This window comes from Lottia gigantea (assembly GCF_000327385.1).
Source record: "Lottia gigantea unplaced genomic scaffold LOTGIsca_133, whole genome shotgun sequence".
Classification (NCBI taxonomy): domain Eukaryota; kingdom Metazoa; phylum Mollusca; class Gastropoda; family Lottiidae; genus Lottia; species Lottia gigantea.
Window position 1 is genome coordinate 275,560 of NW_008707481.1, and position 19,253 is coordinate 294,812.

Sequence of the window (19,253 nt, forward strand, 5' to 3'; positions counted from 1 at the left end):
TAACCCAAATGTAAACGAGGATAGATTGAAACGAAAACTAACCGCTTTGGAAAGAAAACTTGGCGAATTGCTAGCAGAACTAGACAAGACCGTGGACAAAACTGAGTTACAAAATTCAGTATCCAAATTGAACGAAAAGATCGCGAAGCAAAATTAAGATGTTCAAGATATAATTAACAATCTCGCACATCCCATTGACAAAGATACGTTGAAACGACAATTGACTGCTTTGGATACTAAAATCACGGACGAATTAGAAAAAGAAGTGGGTGTGATAAAAAACTTTCTTCAAAATAAATTTCAAGATGATATCAAAAAATATATTAAAGAACGAGTCAATCTTTTAGTATCTAGAATTCATGAGACGAGAGAGAAAGTTGACCAAATTAGAAGCTATTGTCACGGACAAGTCGTATTATTTCAATCTTCCATTCGAAAGTGACACTGTCTTCGATAGAAAAGACCAAAGTTATAAATCAGACAAATATGGATTCAAAGCAGAAATAAAAGTGGGTTCTCTCGTAGACGGAGAACTTAAAAACGTATTCGATATCGGCGAAACGGAAGCGTTTACTTTTCGAGGTAGATGTCTGATTGGAATAGATTTTCCCATGAAGGTTAAAGTCAATAAAATAGTCTTCAAACAAACCGGTAATGCCGTCAAACATCTTTCATTTTTCAATGATGGTAATTTGGAAGAGACTATACGTTTGATTGAAGATGATTTATATGAAACGAAAAATGGTAAATATGTAGACACCTTTCAAATGGAAGTAGAAATGATAAGGATATCATTGGAATCAAAGATTTAGATATGATATTGGAGACGGAAAATCCACCATCAACCAACATGATCAAAATTCCACCATCACTTATAATACCCGCACACACACCCGGACCAATAGAATCGAGCAGTCACGAGTTTTTACGAACAACAGACTTTGAATACGTAAAACTGTATTTTGTTGTAGGTGGAAAATACACCTCGATCGATGTTCATAAAAGTCAACAAGAAAGAGAGTTTATAGTACATTTATCGTTTGCCGAAGGTTCCGATTCCATCCTTGAAGGTGGTGGTTTTATTTTTAGAGCCAAGATAAAGAATCAAAAAAGAAAAAAGAAAATATTCCTATCATCTTAAAGAGGACCATACGAAAAAAGAAATGTCGTTGTACGCGTAAATGTTGTTACTTTTAAGACCCGAAAATATAATAATGCTAGGCCAAACAAGCACGCTCTATATGATATTCCGTGGTTCTTTTTATCGGAAATTCACTTAATTTAACGACTTAAAAAATGGAACTCGAAAGCAGACAACAATACATGATAGACAAACAAGAAGAGTTGAAAATAAAGTTAAGACAGTGCAATACATGCAGGAAAACATGGAGTAGAATCGATTCTGTTTTCATAACAGCGAGCACAGTTCTAACGGTAGGAGTAACGGTGGCAACGGCCGTGACTGGTGGATTAATGCTTCCGGTCATCGTCCCAACCGTATTGGCTGCATTAACAGCCGTTCAAACGACCTCTTGCGGTCTCATCACTTTAGGTTTCACAAGCAAAAAGAAAGCTCATTATAAAAAGAAAACGGATATCTTGAATATGTATCTTAATCAATTGTACATCTTTTTCGAAAGATCGAGAGAAGACAAGAACATAACAGTTGAAGAATCAGAAGAATTCAATGAAATTTTGGACAAATTCCATACAGAAATATCAGCGGTCAAAATAAAGAAATAATTAAAAATATATACTTAAAAAAATATGAATAAAATCGAACACGATGAAACATTGATAGAAAACGTCCTATTTTCCCATGTTATCAAGGCTGTTTCTAATAAATTTAAAACATTCCAAGGACAAATTAAAATAGATGGAGAGATAGTCGAGGAAGGGAATCACAGACAAAACATGTCATTCCTCGGTTTCAATGCCAAAACTTTTCACAATTTCTTTTCAAATATGGACAAAAAATCTGATGCTTCCGATTGGTATTTTACAGGAAAAATAATTTTAATGAAAGACAATTTCCTAGAAATCAAAAGATCGAGAGTTGGTAGAGGAGGAATTGATCTACTTAAAAAGATAAATGAATACGAAGGTGAAAATTGTTACATACCGATGGTCACTGTTTTATCAAATGCGTCAATCGTGTTTTGAACAAAGATTTAACGTGTAAATGTGGAAATTTCAAGAATACATCAACGGGTTTTCAAAAGCAAATAGAAAAGGAGTGATGACTTGTGCTAGAATGAAGGAATTCAACAAGAAATTTAACACTTCGTTTCAAATTTATAATCCCAAAAACAGATATTTTCATCCCAGAGACGTACATGATGAATTAGATTGGGTTGTTTACTTACACAACTCGCATTTCTGTCTGATTAGAAGAAGCCAAAAAAGTTTGGGAATTCAAGAAATAGAAGACAATTACGAACAGGTGTGGAAAACGTGTAGAGATGATAACGCAGTAACACAGGTTTAACCTCTCAAACTAAACGTGCTTTCAAGTATGAGTGATGATGCGTTATTCGCTTGGTATTGCGAAACGTATTCAGAAAAAGACACGCGAAGAGCAATTCCTTATGCCTGCACTGTAATTAATTTAGAAAAACTAAGAAAAAAGTTAGAAACGATAAAAGATATATTTCTAAATCCTACTGATAATGTTCCAGAATTTTATGATAAACTAATGAATGTAGTAGAAATATTTGTAGGTACAGATTGTATAGATCAAATGTTGAAATATTTAGGTCAATATGATAGAAAGAGATTAATATTAATTTCTCATAACGGTAGTGGTTTTGATAACTGGATCATGCTTAAAAATACAAAAAAACTAACACATTGCCCTTTAAAAACACCCAGGGGAATTCTATCTTTTCCTTTATCTAATCCATACACAGATGAAGATTTACAGAAAAAATGGAAAAGACAGAAAGAAATAAAGGGTAATTATTTACAACATATTAATTTCACATGTTCCTATCAACATGAAAAATCTAGTTTGGCGGCATGGGGAAATTCTTCCAATCTTCCCGCGAATTTGAGAAAGATTGCCGACGTAGATATCGCTAAATTCACGCAAGACAACTGGGAGGAATTGAGACACGAATGGGAACCATATGCAAAAAGGGATACCCTATGTCTTGGAGCTTGTTTGATAAAATATAACCAAGTCATGAAAGAAGTTGTAAACCAGAATATGTCCAATAATCTAACGGCTCCATCTTTATCTTTAAAGGGTTGGTATTATTTATATCATTACGATAAAGAAATGGTTGAAGAAGAATCGTATGAAACTACTAGAATGGTTGCGAAACATACTGATAAAGAAAATATAGAAAAGTTTATTCGCACACTAATCCTTTTATAAGAATTTTTATCAGACGATCTATTAAAGGAGGAAGAGTTTCGGCAAATAGAAAATCATTTGAAACGAACAAAATGGATGAAATTTGTAATGTATTAAAGGAATATACAGAACTTGAAAGTTATAACGTAATTGATGTATTAAAAGAATACAGTGCAAGCACAAAAGACAAAACGGAGGTTCATTCGAGACTTCAAAAAATAAACTGTACTAAACTAATGGCATTTGATGCTAACGGTTTATACGCTTCAGCAATGTCGGCTTTAGACAGTGAATATCCGAGAGCAGAAAGTGGAAGACCGTTTCTACCAGAAGAAGAAAAAGAATTTGTAAAACTCTTCAATAAACAAAAATTCAGACCCAGAACAGCTATTTTAACAGTGTGGTTTGAGTATCCCAAAAACATGTTCTTCCAACCGATACCAGCTAAAGATAAAATCACTTTCACGAATAAAGAAGGTAAAAAGGAAACGGGTAACAAAATCAGGTTCAGAAATGGTTTCTGTCACGACGTTTTAACATCGGTTGATATTCAAGAAATAGTAAAAGGCGGTGGACGAATTATTAGAATAGAGTTTAATTTTGAGAGATCTAAGAAATAAATATAAACGAGAAGGTAATATCAGTGGGTAGTAATTGCATGAAATTATTAGGTAATTCCTTGTATGGTAAATCAATTCAGAAAGATATATTCACAACTAGACATTTATGGAAAGAAGCAACTTTACAGGCTAACTTTGATTCACGTGTTAAAACCTATGAGAAAATTAATGATACTCAATATATTGTTGAAACAGAAATTGAAGAAAAAGAGATTACTACCGAAGATAGTAAATCTACACGACTAACACCTAGTCATTTGGGATCATTCGTTTTATCTCACAGTAAAAAAATAATGAACAATTTCATTCACGTCATAAATGGATTTTATAAACCCGAAATATACTATACCGACACCGATAGTTTGTACATTTCATCCAACAATTGGAAAAAACTAAACAGAGCTGGTTTGGTCTCCGAAAAAGACTATTGCAAAGGTAAAAACGATTACGGTTACGGTGGAATTATATTTGGTTTATATTTAGCACCAAAAGTCAAATACAACATCGTTTTGACTTCTGATGGTGTTTTAAAAGAAAAGAAAACGTTTAAAGGTTATTCTAATGATAAGATAAGTGTAGAAGATTACGTTCAGTTAGCAAGCGGACATGATGTGTCGAATGAATTTAATCGATGTCGTTTTCGATGTTGGCGTTGTGTGGCGCCAATGTCGATTGCGCGTATATTCGTTTATCGAACCCTAGTAACGCATTCAACGCATTTTCTACGTTAAAATCGATTTGACTTTTTTTTCTCAAGATCAGTTTTATTTTGTTCAGATTCAAATTACCTTCGAATTCGATATGGTTTTTACCGCTCACGCTTCCTGCGTATTCGGATAGGTAATCGTTGATGGCTACGTATTCGTAGCTTCCCGGTAGTAAGCTTATGGTTTTGAACGTAACTCCGTTATCCGTCGATATTTTTAGTTGATTGTTGTTTTCGTTGATATTTCTAATGGAATTGTAAACGGAGAAATACTTTAATCCCAGTTCGTACTGTTTATTGCGATCGAGTTCATACTCGTAGTCTAGAGACAATTTGATGTCTGATTTATTCGAGGTGATAACGAACAATTGCTCTTTATTGGACATTTTTAATGACGTTTATATAGTCTTTTTTAGTGATGATTTTTTTCTCCAAAAGTCGTTTTAATATGCCATTGACTTCGTTGTATTGTCTGTCCGATCGATGACCTTCCTTCATGGCCGCTAATATTACTCGTAATCTATTAACTAGTTCCTCGTTGTTGTCGGATAAAAAAGTTATACCTTGCCCAGATGCCACCATATCATCGAATTCGTCTATTTCTTGTATGATTGGATAATCTTCTGCATAATCATCTACATCCTCTTCCTCAATTGTTATATATAAATCAACTTCTTTCAATCTTCCTGTTTCGGGTCCTGACTTTCTGATCGCATGTCGAAATTTTGAGTATGCTACTAAATCCTTGTAATCGGCAATTTTAACTTCCTCGCCATTCGTTAAATCTATTAACCCTCCCGTTAATGTAAATATAAAGTCTTTTGTGTCGATTTTGAATTGTGGTGAATTTCAACAAAATCTTATTCTAAAACCATTAAACAATAACCCTTCATCATCAACGATTGGTGAAATGCTCTTTGGTAAATCTGGGTCAGGGTTTGAAAAAAGACGTTTTATATCATCTAATGTCTTAATACCACCATATTCAATCGGTGGATCTTTATGGGGTGAAGGTTCTATAGGAGACTCCAGTCTCTTTTTAATATCTTCTTGACTTTTTAATATTGTTTGAAATAGAGTCTGTAGATTTTCCGTTAATCTGAGTTGTTGTAATCTGTTATTTTCAACTTGGGTCTTTATTTTATTCTTAGCTTTGATATATTCTCTATTTCTTTTTAAAATATTATTCCAATCCGTCATTTTTAAGAAAAGAGAATTAACATATGTCGATCATAACTCTTTCTCCCGCAGGTTTTCTAGTATTAACAAATACATATCCATGATCATCAGGGTTTCTCCATTGAGCTTTATAAACCTTTATAAACGTATCTCTGTCCATTCCGTGATTTATCGACTGAATGATTTGAGATAAATCTTTGTCGTTTAATTCGAATAATAAAAACAATTTGCGTTCTTTCTGATAAACATGGCGTCCATTCCGTAGAAAGATTTGGATTGGTATATGCAGTGACAGTTGTGATGTCTTCCTTTCGTGAAGAATTCTTGTTGAACGGTTTGACTTTTTTGGTTGTCGATTTTAGACAAGTCTAAATCGTTGACGTTTTTAGTCAGAAACACTTTGACGTCGGTCGATTTCAGAGAAGGATTCTTTTCTTTGATAAAGCCGTCTAAATTGTCTTTTATTTCCGCGTTCTCTTGCAAGTCTTTGTTGCTTTCGTAGCAGTGAAAAATGTCTCGAACTTCTTCTTTCGAGACGTATTCCAAAGCTTTGAGAAACTGATAATAGGATTGTTCGGGAGTAGTCGTGTAAATATACAGAGACTCGAAATCTAAAAGGTTCGGTGTTGTCAACATGTTAAAAGTGAGGTAAGTCTTTCCACAACCCGAAGATACGCAAATGCACATGAGCATGGGGTTGCTAGGAAATATATCCGAATGTTTGTATTTCTTGCCCATTTTTATTTATTACATTTTCGTACCAAAAATCACCCCGTTGCCTTTATACTTTGAAAGGAAGATTCCCTCGCCCGAACGTATGTTTTTAAAAAATATGGCGTTGCCCTTGTGTTTGACTTTTATTTCTCCGGTGTCGATATTATCTATTAATTTGCTTAATCCCTTTAACGGTTTTCTTGGTACGAATTCTTTAACCGTCCATAATATATCTCCTACTCCCGAACCTCTTCGTGCTTCTCTTTCCATTGCCAAATTGTGTCTACGTGCTTCGGCGTTTGCAGCGGCTTACGCTTTCTTATCGTTGACAGCTTTGGCTATCCCAGCAGCCCCACCAGCAGTTGCTCCTGCTGCAGCTAAACCAGCAAAGATTAAAGGTAAGAAAGGTAAAAATCCTACTTTTTTAGTTAAATTCTGATCAATTCTTTCCAAGTCTATATCGTCTCTGACTTTGCAATGTTTGTATTTATCGATAATCTTTTGGGTTATGTGCACTTTTTTACCGTTGTAAGTTATTAGAGTCGGCGAATTCGTTTCCATAGCTTCTATTATTTTCATAACTAAAGTTTCTGGTTTCATTTTTAAAGGGTGTTTTTTTATTCAATTCTTATCATTCTTCTATCTGATATTTTAATCAAATGTTTTGCTTCTTCCAGCAATAAACAGTAGCAGGTGTTTTTCTATGTGAATATTTATGTTTACCCCTGTTTTGAAAAGATCTTCTTGATGAGCTGACAGATCGAAACAAAAGATTGGATGATTGAGTGAAAAATCTGTGTATTCAAACTGAGGCGTATTTCCAAACAATTCGCACATGTTTTTATAGTTTCTGTACAATTTGTTGTAATCTTTTTTGGAAGGATCAATTGTCAAAGGTTGATTGGGATAATTATCGTTGTTCAATCTGACTTGAACTTTGCGAATGATGGGATCTTGAGTATGGTTCAATGCCACTCTGAAAATGTTGTTGTTGTTTGTCTGAGAGTCTGGTAAGTTTTTGAAACCGACCATTAGATATCTCGCTGGTTTGACGGTGTTGGTGATTGGCCACGTTGTGGATTCTCCCGTTAAAGTCATGCTACCTACCGTGTTACGACGAAGAAAAGCAATTTCGATGTCTTTGGTTAAAGAGTTGAATATTCTCGTTTCCACTTCTACGGAAGGAGTGATTACCGGTATGTAAAGTTGGATATTCGTTATTTCCAATTTTGCGTCAGAGTTGTTTTCACCAAAGAATATCTTGTTGTCGTTGATTTCTCTTTGCAAATGAATTTTATACGGCAAACCTATGGAAACCTTTCTGTGTTCCAAGAGACCAAATAAAGGATACAACTTCCAATTTACGTAATTACCCCATCTGTTGTTCTCGACAACATTGTTGTATTGAAGCGCTCGTTTTTCAAATCCGTGATTTACTCCGCGAGACACTCTTTCCAGTGTGTTTCTAGCAACTACCCTTATCCTAGCAAGGTCTGCGTCATTTGCTACAGTTCTGACCGGTTCTTTTAAAACTTCTCCGTCACCGACATCGGGAATCCATCCCGAAACTGAATCGTAGATTTTGGGATACAGAACCGTTTTCAACATTGTGTCAAACTCGCCGGGGTGAGTCTCTATCGTCTCTATGGTCTCTATCGGATTTGAACCAGCTTCCAAAACCATTTCGCTGAATAAAGACGGAAAGAAGTTGTTTTCTAAAGTCGTGTTGGTTTGTGGAATTCGATTCTGAGTGGCGTCTTTGATTTTGAAATCGCATCGGAAATGGGCATCGGAAAGCAGCAACCAATTGGACAACAAATTAATTTCAAAGGTAACTCTTCCTCCGTCGTTTATTTGGGTCTTTGTCCCTACCGATGGTGAGATGATTACGTAGTCCTCTTTCTTCTTGTTGAACGAATATTGAATCGGATCATACAATTGAAAGATTGGATCCAATCTGTAATTTTTGCTTGCCATTTTTATCCAATGATTTTAAACCCTTTTCCTTGTTTTTCTAGGGCTTGTCGTTCTAGTCTCTTGTTTCTTAGATCTCTTATTAGCTGCAGTTGCAGTTCGTCAGATTTTTTCACTGCATCGCTTATATTTACTCCTGCTTTTGCTACAGATCCAAGAGCTTGCGCTTCTGAGGAAATGAGGGATTTGTTGTTTGAGACAAAGTTGGCCACTTTGGGGATGAGAGATGTTAGCGCAGAGAAGAAACCGTCTCCTTCGAATTTTTTTTGTTCGTCTTATTTTTTAATGCGGTTATTTAATACTGTATTATTTTAGTGAATCTTGTGTGGTTTGGGTAATTTATATGGAGTCTGTTATAATACATTTTTAACAGTTTGAGGAGTCTGTTATAATATATTTTTCAACAGTTTGGAGAGTCTGTTATTATACATTTGAACAGTTTGGGGAGTCTGTTAAAATACATTTTAACAGTTTGGGGAGTCTGTTATAATACATTTTAACAGTTGTGTCTATTCGGATATGACGCATTGAAAAAGCTGCGCAAGCGCATAAGTGAAGTGCGTCATATCCGAAAAGACATATACTACTGGAAAAACACACCAAAGCAAAGGAAAAACGATTACTGCAAAAATGCAAGTTTCCTATAGGACCTAACTTTGCCAAATAAAGTTATTTTGACCAAGTGTTAGGTCTTTTCCTGCTCGTTAGATCGTCAGCACTTGCATAAACACACCAAAGCAAAGGAAAGACGATTACAGCAAAAATGCAAGTTTCCTATAGGACACATAGATCGAAAATGCCAAGACCTAACTTTGCCAAATGGGGTTATTTTGCCCGAGTGTTGGGTCTTGTCCTGCACGGTAGACCGTCATCACTTGGAAAAACACACCAAAGCAAAGAAAAAACGATTACAGCAAAAGTGCAAGTTTCCTATAGGCCACATAGAGCGAAAATGCCAAGACCTAACTTTGCCAAATAAAGTTATTTTGCCCAAGTGTTGGGTCTTTACCTGCTCGGTAGACCGTCAGAACTTTTAAAAACACACCAAAGCAAAGGAAAAACGATTACAACAAAAATGCAAGTTTCTTATAGGCCACATACAGCAAAAATGCCAAGACCTAACCTGGCAAATAAAGTTATTTTGCCCAAGTGTTGGGTCTTTTCTTGCTCGGTAGACCGTCAGCACTTGCTAAAATAAACACCAAAGCAAAGGAAAAACGATTACAGAAAAAATCCAAGTTTCTTATGGGACACATAGAGCAAAAATGCCAAGACCTAACTTTGACAAATCGGGTTATTTTGCCCAAGTGTTGGGTCTTTTCCTGCTCGGTAGACAGTCAGCACTTGCAAAAACACACCAAAATAAAGGAAAAACGATTACAGCAAAAGTGCAAGTTTCCTATAGGCCACATAGAGCCAAAATGCCAAGACCTAACTTTGCCAAATAAAGTTATTTTGCCCAAGTGTTGGGTCTTTACCTGCTCGGTAGACCGTCAGAACTTTTAAAAACACACCAAAGCAAAGGAAAAACGATTACAGCAAAAATGCAAGTTTCCTATAGGCCACATACAGCAAAAATGGCAAGACCTAACTTTGGCAAATAAAGTTATTTTGCCCAAGTGTTGGGTCTTTTCCTGCTCGGTAGACCGTCAGCACTTGCTAAAACACACCAAAGCAAAGGAAAAACGATTACAGAAAAAATGCAAGTTTCCTATATGACACATAGAGCAAAAATGCCAAGACCTAACTTTGCCAAATCGGGTTATTTTGCCCAAGTGTAGGGTCTTTTCCTGCTCGGTAGGCCGTCAGCACTTGCAAAAACTCCAAAGCAAAGGAAAAACGATTACAGCAAAAATGTAAGTTTCCTATGGGACACACATGTCAAGACCTAAATTTGCCAAATGGGGTTATTTTGCCCAAGTGTTGGGACTTTTTCTCCTCGGTAGACCGTGAGCACTTGGAAAAACACACCAAAGCAAAGGTAAAACGATTACAGCAAAAATGCAAGTTTCCTATAACACACATATAGCGAAAATGCCAAGACGTAACTTTGCCAAATGGGGTTATTTTGACAAATTGTTGGGTCTTTTCCTGCTCGGTAGACCGTCAGCACTTGCAAAAACACAATAAAGCAAAGTTAAAACCATTACAGCAAAAATGCAAGTTTCCTATAGGCCACATAGATCAAAAATGCCAAGACCTAACTTTGCTAAATAAAGTTAATTTGCCCAAGTGTTGGTTCTTTTCCTGCTCGGTAGCCGTCAGCACCTGCACAAACACACCAAAGTAAAGGAAAATCGATTACAGCAAAAATGAAAGTCTCCTATAGGACATATACAGCGAAAATGCCAAGACCTAACTTTGCCAAATGGAGTTATTTTGCCCAAGTGTTCGGTCTTTTTCTGTTCCGTATACCGTCAGCTCTTGGAAAAACAAACCAAAGCAACGGAAAATCGATTACAGCAAAAATGAAAGTCTTCTATAGGACACAAAGATCGAAAATGCCAATACCTAACTTTGCCAAATGGGGTTATTTTGCCCAAGTGTTGGGACTTTTCCTGCTCAGTAGACCGTTAGCACTTTCAAAAATACACCAAAGCAAAGGAAAAACGATTACAGCAAAAATGCAAGTTTCCTATAAGCCACATGCAGCAAAAATGCCAAGACCTAACTTTGTCAAATAAAGTTATTTTGCCCAAGTGTTGGGTCTTTTCCTGCTCGGTAGACCGTCAGCACTTACAAAAACACACAAAAGCAAAGGAAAAACGATTAATGCAAAAATGTAAGTTTCCTATAGGACACAAAGATCGAAAATGCCAATACCTAACTTTGCCAAATGGGGTTATTTTACCCAAGTGTTGGGTATTTTCATGCTCGGTAGAACGTCAGCGCTTGGAAAAACAAACCAAAGCAAAGGAAAAATGATTACAGCAAAAATGCATGTTTCCTATAGGCCACATAGAGCGAAAATGCCAAGACCTAACTTTGCCAAATGGGGTTATTTTGCCTAAGTGTTGGGTCTATTCCTGCTCGGTAGACATTCAGCACTTGCAAAAAACACACCAAAGCAAAGGAGAAACGATTACAGCAAAGTGCAAGTTTCCTATAGGCCACATACAGCAAAAATGCCAAGACCTAACTTTGCCAAATCGGGTTATTTTTGCCCAAGTGTAGGGTCTTTTCCTGCTCGGTAGGCCGTCAGCACTTGCAAAAACTCCAAAGCAAAGGAAAAACGATTACAGCAAAAATGTAAGTTTCCTATAGGACACACATGTCAAGACCTAAATTTGCCAAATGGGGTTATTTTGCCCAAGTGTTGGGACTTTTTCTCCTCGGTAGACCGTGAGCACTTGGAAAAACACACCAAAGCAAAGGTAAAACGATTACAGCAAAAATGCAAGTTTCCTATAACACACATACAGCGAAAATGCCAAGACGTAACTTTGCCAAATGGGGTTATTTTGACAAATTGTTGGGTCTTTTCCTGCTCGGTAGACCGTCAGCACTTGCAAAAACACAATAAAGCAAAGTTAAAACCATTACAGCAAAAATGCAAGTTTCCTATAGGCCACATAGATCAAAAATGCCAAGACCTAACTTTGCTAAATAAAGTTAATTTGCCCAAGTGTTGGTTCTTTTCCTGCTCGGTAGCCGTCAGCACCTGCACAAACACACCAAAGTAAAGGAAAATCGATTACAGCAAAAATGAAAGTCTCCTATAGGACATATACAGCGAAAATGCCAAGACCTAACTTTGCCAAATGGAGTTATTTTGCCCAAGTGTTGGGTCTTTTTCTGTTCCGTATACCGTCAGCTCTTGGAAAAACAAACCAAAGCAACGGAAAATCGATTACAGCAAAAATGAAAGTCTTCTATAGGACACAAAGATCGAAAATGCCAATACCTAACTTTGCCAAATGGGGTTATTTTGCCCAAGTGTTGGGACTTTTCCTGCTCAGTAGACCGTTAGCACTTTCAAAAATACACCAAAGCAAAGGAAAAACGATTACAGCAAAAATGCAAGTTTCCTATAAGCCACATGCAGCAAAAATGCCAAGACCTAACTTTGTCAAATAAAGTTATTTTGCCCAAGTGTTGGGTCTTTTCCTGCTCGGTAGACCGTCAGCACTTACAAAAACACACAAAAGCAAAGGAAAAACGATTAATGCAAAAATGTAAGTTTCCTATAGGACACAAAGATCGAAAATGCCAATACCTAACTTTGCCAAATGGGGTTATTTTACCCAAGTGTTGGGTATTTTCATGCTCGGTAGAACGTCAGCGCTTGGAAAAACAAACCAAAGCAAAGGAAAAATGATTACAGCAAAAATGCATGTTTCCTATAGGCCACATAGAGCGAAAATGCCAAGACCTAACTTTGCCAAATGGGGTTATTTTGCCTAAGTGTTGGGTCTATTCCTGCTCGGTAGACATTCAGCACTTGCAAAAAACACACCAAAGCAAAGGAGAAACGATTACAGCAAAAGTGCAAGTTTCCTATAGGCCACATACAGCAAAAATGCCAAGACCTAACTTTGCCAAATAAAGTTATTTTGCCCAAGTGTTGGTTCTTTTCTTGCTCGGTAGTCCGTCAGCACTTGCAAAAACACACCAAATCAAAGTAAAAAACGATTACATCAAAAATGCAAGTTTCCTATAGGCCACATACAGCAAAAATGCCAAGACCTAACTTTGCCAAATAAAGTTATTTTGCCCAAGTGTTGGTTCTTTTCTTGCTCGGTAGTCCGTCAGCACTTGCAAAAACACACCAAATCAAAGTAAAAAACGATTACATCAAAAATGCAAGTTTCCTATAGGCCACATACAGCAAAAATGCCATGACCTAACTTTGCCAAATAAAGTTATTTTGCCAAAGTGTTGGGTCTTTTCCTGCTCGGTAGACAGTCAGCACTTGCAAAAACACACCATAGAAAAGTAAAAACGATTACAGAAAAAATGCAAGTTTCCTATAGGCCACATAGAGCAAAAATGCCAACACCTAACTTTGCCAAATGGGGTTATTTTGCCCAAGTGTTGGGTCTTTTCCTGCTCGGTAGACAGTCACCACTTGCAAAAATTACAGCAAAAGTGCAAGTTTCCTATAGGCCACATACAGAAAAAATGCCAAGACCTAACTTTGACAAATAAAGTTATTTTGCCCAAGTGTTGGGTCTTTTCCTACTCGGTAGACCGTCAGCACTTACAAAAACACACAAAAGCAAAGGAAAAACGATTACAGCAAAAATGCAATTTTCCTACAGGCAACATACAGCGAAAATGCCAAGACTTAACTTTGCCAAATGGGGTTATTTTGCCCAAGTGTTGGGTCTTTTCCTGCTCGGTAGACCGTCAGCACTTGCAAAAACACACCAAAACAAAGGAAAAACGATTACAGCAAAATTGCAAGTTTCCTATGGGCAACATACAGCAAAAATGCCAAGACCTAACTTTGCCAAATGGGGTTATTTTGCCCAAGTGTTGGGTCTTTTCCTGCTCAGTAGACCGTCAGCGCTAGGAAAAAGAAACCAAAGCAAGGGAAAAACGATTACAGCAAAAATGCAAGTTTCCTGTAGGCCAAATGGAGCAAAAATGCCAAGACCTAACTTTGCCAAATGGGGTTATTTTGCCCAAGTGTTGGGTCTTTTCCTGCTCGGTAGACCGTCAGCACCTGCAAAAACACACCAAAGCAAAGGAAAAACGATTACAGAAAAAATGCAAGTTTCCTATAGGACACATAGAGCGAAAATGCCAAGACCTAACTTTGCCAAATGGGGTTATTTTGCCCAAGTGTTGGGTATTTTCCTGCTCGGTAGATCGTCAGCACTTTGGACAAACACACCAAAGCAAAGGAAAAACGATTACAGCAAAAATGCAAGTTTCTTATAGGATACATAGAGCCAAAAATGCCAAGACCTAACTTTGCCAAATGGGGTTATTTTGACCAAATGTTGGGTCGAAAATGCCAAGACCTAACTTTGCCAAATAGAATTAGATCGTCAGCATTTTGAAAAACACACCAAAGCAAAGGAAAAACGATTACAGCAAAAATGCAAGTTTCCTATAGGATACATACAGCGAAAACGACAAGACCCAACTTGGCCAAATGGAGTTATTTTGCCCAAGTGTTCTGTCTTTTCCTGCTCGAAGACCGTCAGCACATTTACAAACACACCAAAGTAAAGGAAAAACGATTACAGCCAAAATGCAAGTTTCCTATAGGACACATACAGCGAAAATGAACTAACTTTGACAAATGGAGTTATTTTGTCCAAGTGTTGGGTCTTTTCTTGCTCGGTAAACCTTCAGCACTTTGGACAAACACACCAAAGCAAAGGAAAAAGGATTACAACAAAAATGCAAGTTTCCTATAGGACACCTACAGCGAAAATGCCAAGACCTAACTTTGCCAAATGGAGTTATTTTGCCCAAGTGTTGGGTCTTTTCTTGCTCGTAGACCGTCAGCACTTGGAAAAATACACCAAAGCAAGGAAAAGCGATTACAGTAAAAATGCAATTTTCCTATAGGTCACATAGAGCGAAAATGCCAAGAACTAACTTTGCCAAATTGAGTTAGTTTGCCCAAGTGTTGGGTCTTTTCCTGCTCGTAGACCGTCAGCACTTGGACAAACACACCAAACTAAAGGAAAAACGATTACAGCAAAAATGCAAGTTTCCTATAGGACATATACAGCGAAAATGCCAAAACTTAACTTTGCCAAATGGAGTTATTTTGCCCAAGTGTTGGGTCTTTTACTGCTCGGTAGACCTTCAGCACTTGGAAAAACACACCAAAGCAAACGAAAAACGATTACAGCAAAAATGCAAGTTTCCGATAGGACACATAGAGCGAAAATTCCAAGACCTAACTTTGCCAAATGGAGTTATTTTGCCCAAGTGTTGGGACATTTCTTGCTCGGTAGATCTTCAGCACTTTGGACAAACACACCAAAGCAAAGGAAAAAGGATTACAGAAAAAATGCATGTTTCCTATAGGACACATAGAGCCAAAATGCCAAGACCTAACTTTGCCAAATGGAGTTAGTTTGCCCAAGTGTTGGGTCTTTTCCTGCTCGTATACCGTCAGCACTTGGACAAACACACCAAAGCAAAGGAAAAACGATTACAGCAAAAATGCAAGTTTCCTATAGGACACATACAGCGAAAATGCCAAGACCTAACTTTGCCAAATGGAGTTATTTTGCCCAAGTGTTGGGTCTTTTCCTGCTCGGTAGACATTCAGCATTTGGAAAAACACACCAAAGCAAATGAAAAACGATTACAGCAAAAATGCAAGTTTCCTATAGGACACATAGAGCGAAAATGCCAAGACCTAACTTTGCCAAATGGGATTATTTTGCCCAAGTGGGGTCTTTTCCTGCTCGGCAGACCGTGAGCACTTGGGAAAACACACCAAAGCAAAGGAAAAACGATTACAGCAAATATGCAAGTTTCCTAAAGAACACATAGAGCGAAAATGCCAAGTCCTAACTTTGCCAAATGGAATCATTTTGCCCAAGCGTTGGGTCTTTTCCTGCTCGGTAGACCGTCAGCACTTTGAAAAACACACCAAAGCAAAGGAAAAACGGTTACAGCAAAAATGCAAGTTTTCTATATGACACATACCGCGAAAATGCCAAGACCTAACTTTGCCAAATGGGGTTATTTTGCCCAAGTGCTGGGTCTTTTCTTGCTCGGTAGATCGTCAGCATTTTGAAAAACACACCAAAGCAAAGGAAAGACGATTACAGCAAAAATGCAAGTTTCCTATAAGACACATAGAGCGAAAAAGCCAAGACTTAACTTTGCCAAATGGGGTTATTTTGCCCAAGTGTTGGGTCTTTTCCTGCTCGGTAAACCGTCAGCACTTGGGAAAACACATCAAAGCAAAGGAAAAACGATTACATCAAATATGCAAGTTTCCTAAAGGACACATAGAGCGAAAATGCAAAGATCTAACTTTGCCAAATAGGGTTATTTTCCCCAAGTGTTGAGTATTTTTCTGTTCGGTAGATCGTCAGCACTTGAAAAAACACACCAAAGCAAAGGAAAAACGATTACTGCAAATATGCAAGTTTCCTATAGGACACATAGAGCGAAAATGCCAAGAACTAACTTTGCCAAATGGAGTTATTTTCCCAAGTGTTGGGTCTTTTCCTGATCGGTAGACCGTCAGCACTTGGAAAAACACACCAAAGCAAAGGAAAAGCGATTACAGCGAATATGCAAGTTTCCGAAAGGACACAGGGAGCGAAAATGCCAAGACCTAAATTATCCAAATGGAGTTATTTTGTCGAGGTGTAGGGTCTTTTCTTGCTCGGTAGACATTCAGCACTTTGAAAAACACACCAAAGCAAAGGAAAAACGATTACAGAAAAAATGCAAGTTTCCTATAGGACATATACCGCGAAAATGCCAAGACCTAACTTTGTCAAATGGAGTTATTTTGCCCAAGTGTTGGCTTTTTTCTTGCTCGGTAGACCTTCAGCACTTTGGACAAACACACCAAAGCAAAGGAAAACGATTGCAGAAAAAATGCAAGTTTTCTATAGGCCACATAGAGCGAAAATGCCAAGACCTAACTTTGCCAAATAGAGTTAGATCGTCAGCATTTTGAAAAATACACCAAAGCAAAGAAAAAACGGTTACAGCAAAAATGCAAGTTTCCTATAGGACACATACAGCGAAAATGCCAAGACCTAACTTTGCCAAATGGGGTTATTTTGCCCAAGTGTCGGGTATTTTCCTGCTCGGTAGATCGTCAGCATTTTGAAAAACACACCAAAGCAAAGGAAAAACGATTACAGCCAAAATGCAAGTTTCCTATAGGATACATAGAGCGAAAATGCCAAGACCTAACTCTGCCAAATGGAGTTATTTTGCACAAGTGTTCGTTCTTTTCCTGCTCGAAGACCGTCAGCACTTTTACAAACACACCAAAGTAAAGGAAAAACGATTACAGCCAAAATGCAAGATTCCTATAGGACACATACAGCGAAAATGATCTAACTTTGACAAATTGAGTTATTTTGCCCAAGTGTTGGGTCTTTTCCTGCTCGGTAGACCTTCAGCACTTGGAAAAACACACCAAAGCAAAGGAAAAACGGTTAAAGCAAAAATTCAAGTTTCCTATAGGACACATAGAGCGAAAATGCCAAGACCTAACTTTGCCAAATGGAGTTATTTTGACCAAGTGTTAGGTCTTTTGCTGCTCGATAGACCTTCAGCACTTGGAAAAACACACCAAAGCAAAGGAAAAGCGATTACAGCAAATATGCAAGTTTCCTAAAGGACACAGGGAGCGAAAATGCCAAGACCTAACTTTGCCAAATGGAGTTATTTTGCCCAAGTGTTGGGTCTTTTCTTGCTCGGTAGACCTTCAGCACTTGGAAAAACACACCAAAGCAAAGGAAAGACGATTACAGCAAAAATGCAAGTTTCCTATAAGACACATACAGCGAAAATGCCAAGACCTAACTTTGCCAAATGGGATTATTTTGTCCAAGAGGGGTCTTTTCCTGCTCGATAGACCGCCAGCACTTGGAAAAACACACCAAAGCAAAGGAGAAACGATTACAGTAAATATGCAAGTTTCCTAAAGGACAAATACAGCGAAAATGCCAAGTGTAGTCCTGCAATAGGAATTGGTGCGACTGGCCTATAGTTCAATGGAGTTATTATTGTTCATGCGCTTCTAATAAATACAAGAGTTCATAAATTTCTTTTCTTACAAAAACCACAAACAGTAAAAACCAAATAGGCTTAGGCCTATATATACATCGAAGTAATCAGGAGTACAGAAGACGAACGAAGCGAATATACAAATGAAGCGATTAACTGAAATATATAAAATATATCAGAAATAAGTGATATGAACAATATCTGATTGAAGGGAGACAACCCTCATATAACAATATTCTAACAAGCCAGACCACAATTAATCTATGCAACCAAAAGCCAAAAAGTACAAAACGGGTGCGAAACGAAGTAATTCTAAGCATCCCTATAATGCGAACGAAGTAAATCTAAGCATCCCAATAATGCGAACGAAGTAAATCTAAGCATCCCAATAATGCGAACGAAGTAAATCTAAGCATCCCAATAATGCGAACGAAGTAAATCTAAGCATCCCAATAATGCGAACGAAGTAGGCCTAAATCTAAACATCCCAATAATGCAATCTACATACATCCCAATAATGTACTCTAAATACATCCCAATAATGCAATCTACATACATCCCAATAATGCAATCTACATACATCCCAATAATGTACTCTAAATACATCCCAATAATGTACTCATATATAATATAGAACTATACATCCCAATAATGCAAGTTACGAACGAAGGCGAATGAAAACGAATCGAAAGGGCTTATTATGGCTCACGAAGCAAGGTAGATTTGACAACTAAAAACCTATCCGAAAGCAATGAAATGCATACACAATGTTACAAAATATACAATAAAACAGTCATTACCAAATTTGTTGTTCTCCATAGTCTGAATTCCTAATTGCAAAACATCGAAAAACGAAATGGTCCAACGTAAAGAACTGTATTTTCCCACAAACCGGAAAACGTGCGAATTATAGTCTCGATTATTTAGACGCTATTTTTAGAATTGAAGGCAAAGTTCGTTTTGAACCCTACATAACCGGCCCTCTTAATTGTGTGTGTACAATACAATTAACTGTACTTAACTC

The 19,253-nt window shown here is 37.3% G+C and overlaps 5 protein-coding genes across 5 annotated transcripts; 3 read left to right on the forward strand and 2 right to left on the reverse strand.

Annotated features, from left to right (window-relative positions):
• Window positions 1-359: 359 nt before the first annotated feature.
• LOTGIDRAFT_172410 (hypothetical protein) lies at window positions 360-1,141 on the forward strand (the record flags this gene model as incomplete). Its single annotated transcript, XM_009049289.1, has 2 exons — window positions 360-744; window positions 972-1,141. 2 exons carry the CDS (start codon window positions 360-362, stop codon window positions 1,139-1,141), a joined length of 555 nt encoding a protein of 184 aa, XP_009047537.1.
• Window positions 1,142-2,515: 1,374 nt separating this feature from the next.
• Window positions 2,516-3,379, forward strand: LOTGIDRAFT_172411 (hypothetical protein; the record flags this gene model as incomplete). Its single annotated transcript, XM_009049290.1, has 1 exon — window positions 2,516-3,379. The coding sequence occupies one exon, from the start codon at window positions 2,516-2,518 to the stop codon at window positions 3,377-3,379; it is 864 nt and encodes a 287-aa protein (XP_009047538.1).
• A 215-nt stretch (window positions 3,380-3,594) lies between these two features.
• Window positions 3,595-3,978, forward strand: LOTGIDRAFT_172412 (hypothetical protein; the record flags this gene model as incomplete). The annotated part of the gene is made up of 1 exon (XM_009049291.1): window positions 3,595-3,978. One exon carries the CDS (start codon window positions 3,595-3,597, stop codon window positions 3,976-3,978), a length of 384 nt encoding a protein of 127 aa, XP_009047539.1.
• Window positions 3,979-5,533: 1,555 nt separating this feature from the next.
• LOTGIDRAFT_172413 (hypothetical protein) lies at window positions 5,534-5,884 on the reverse strand (the record flags this gene model as incomplete). Its single annotated transcript, XM_009049292.1, has 1 exon — window positions 5,534-5,884. The coding sequence occupies one exon, from the start codon at window positions 5,882-5,884 to the stop codon at window positions 5,534-5,536; it is 351 nt and encodes a 116-aa protein (XP_009047540.1).
• Window positions 5,885-6,886: 1,002 nt separating this feature from the next.
• On the reverse strand, window positions 6,887-8,554 carry LOTGIDRAFT_172414 (hypothetical protein; the record flags this gene model as incomplete). Its single annotated transcript, XM_009049293.1, has 2 exons — window positions 6,887-7,167; window positions 7,681-8,554. 2 exons carry the CDS (start codon window positions 8,552-8,554, stop codon window positions 6,887-6,889), a joined length of 1,155 nt encoding a protein of 384 aa, XP_009047541.1.
• Between the last annotated feature and the right edge of the window lie 10,699 nt (window positions 8,555-19,253).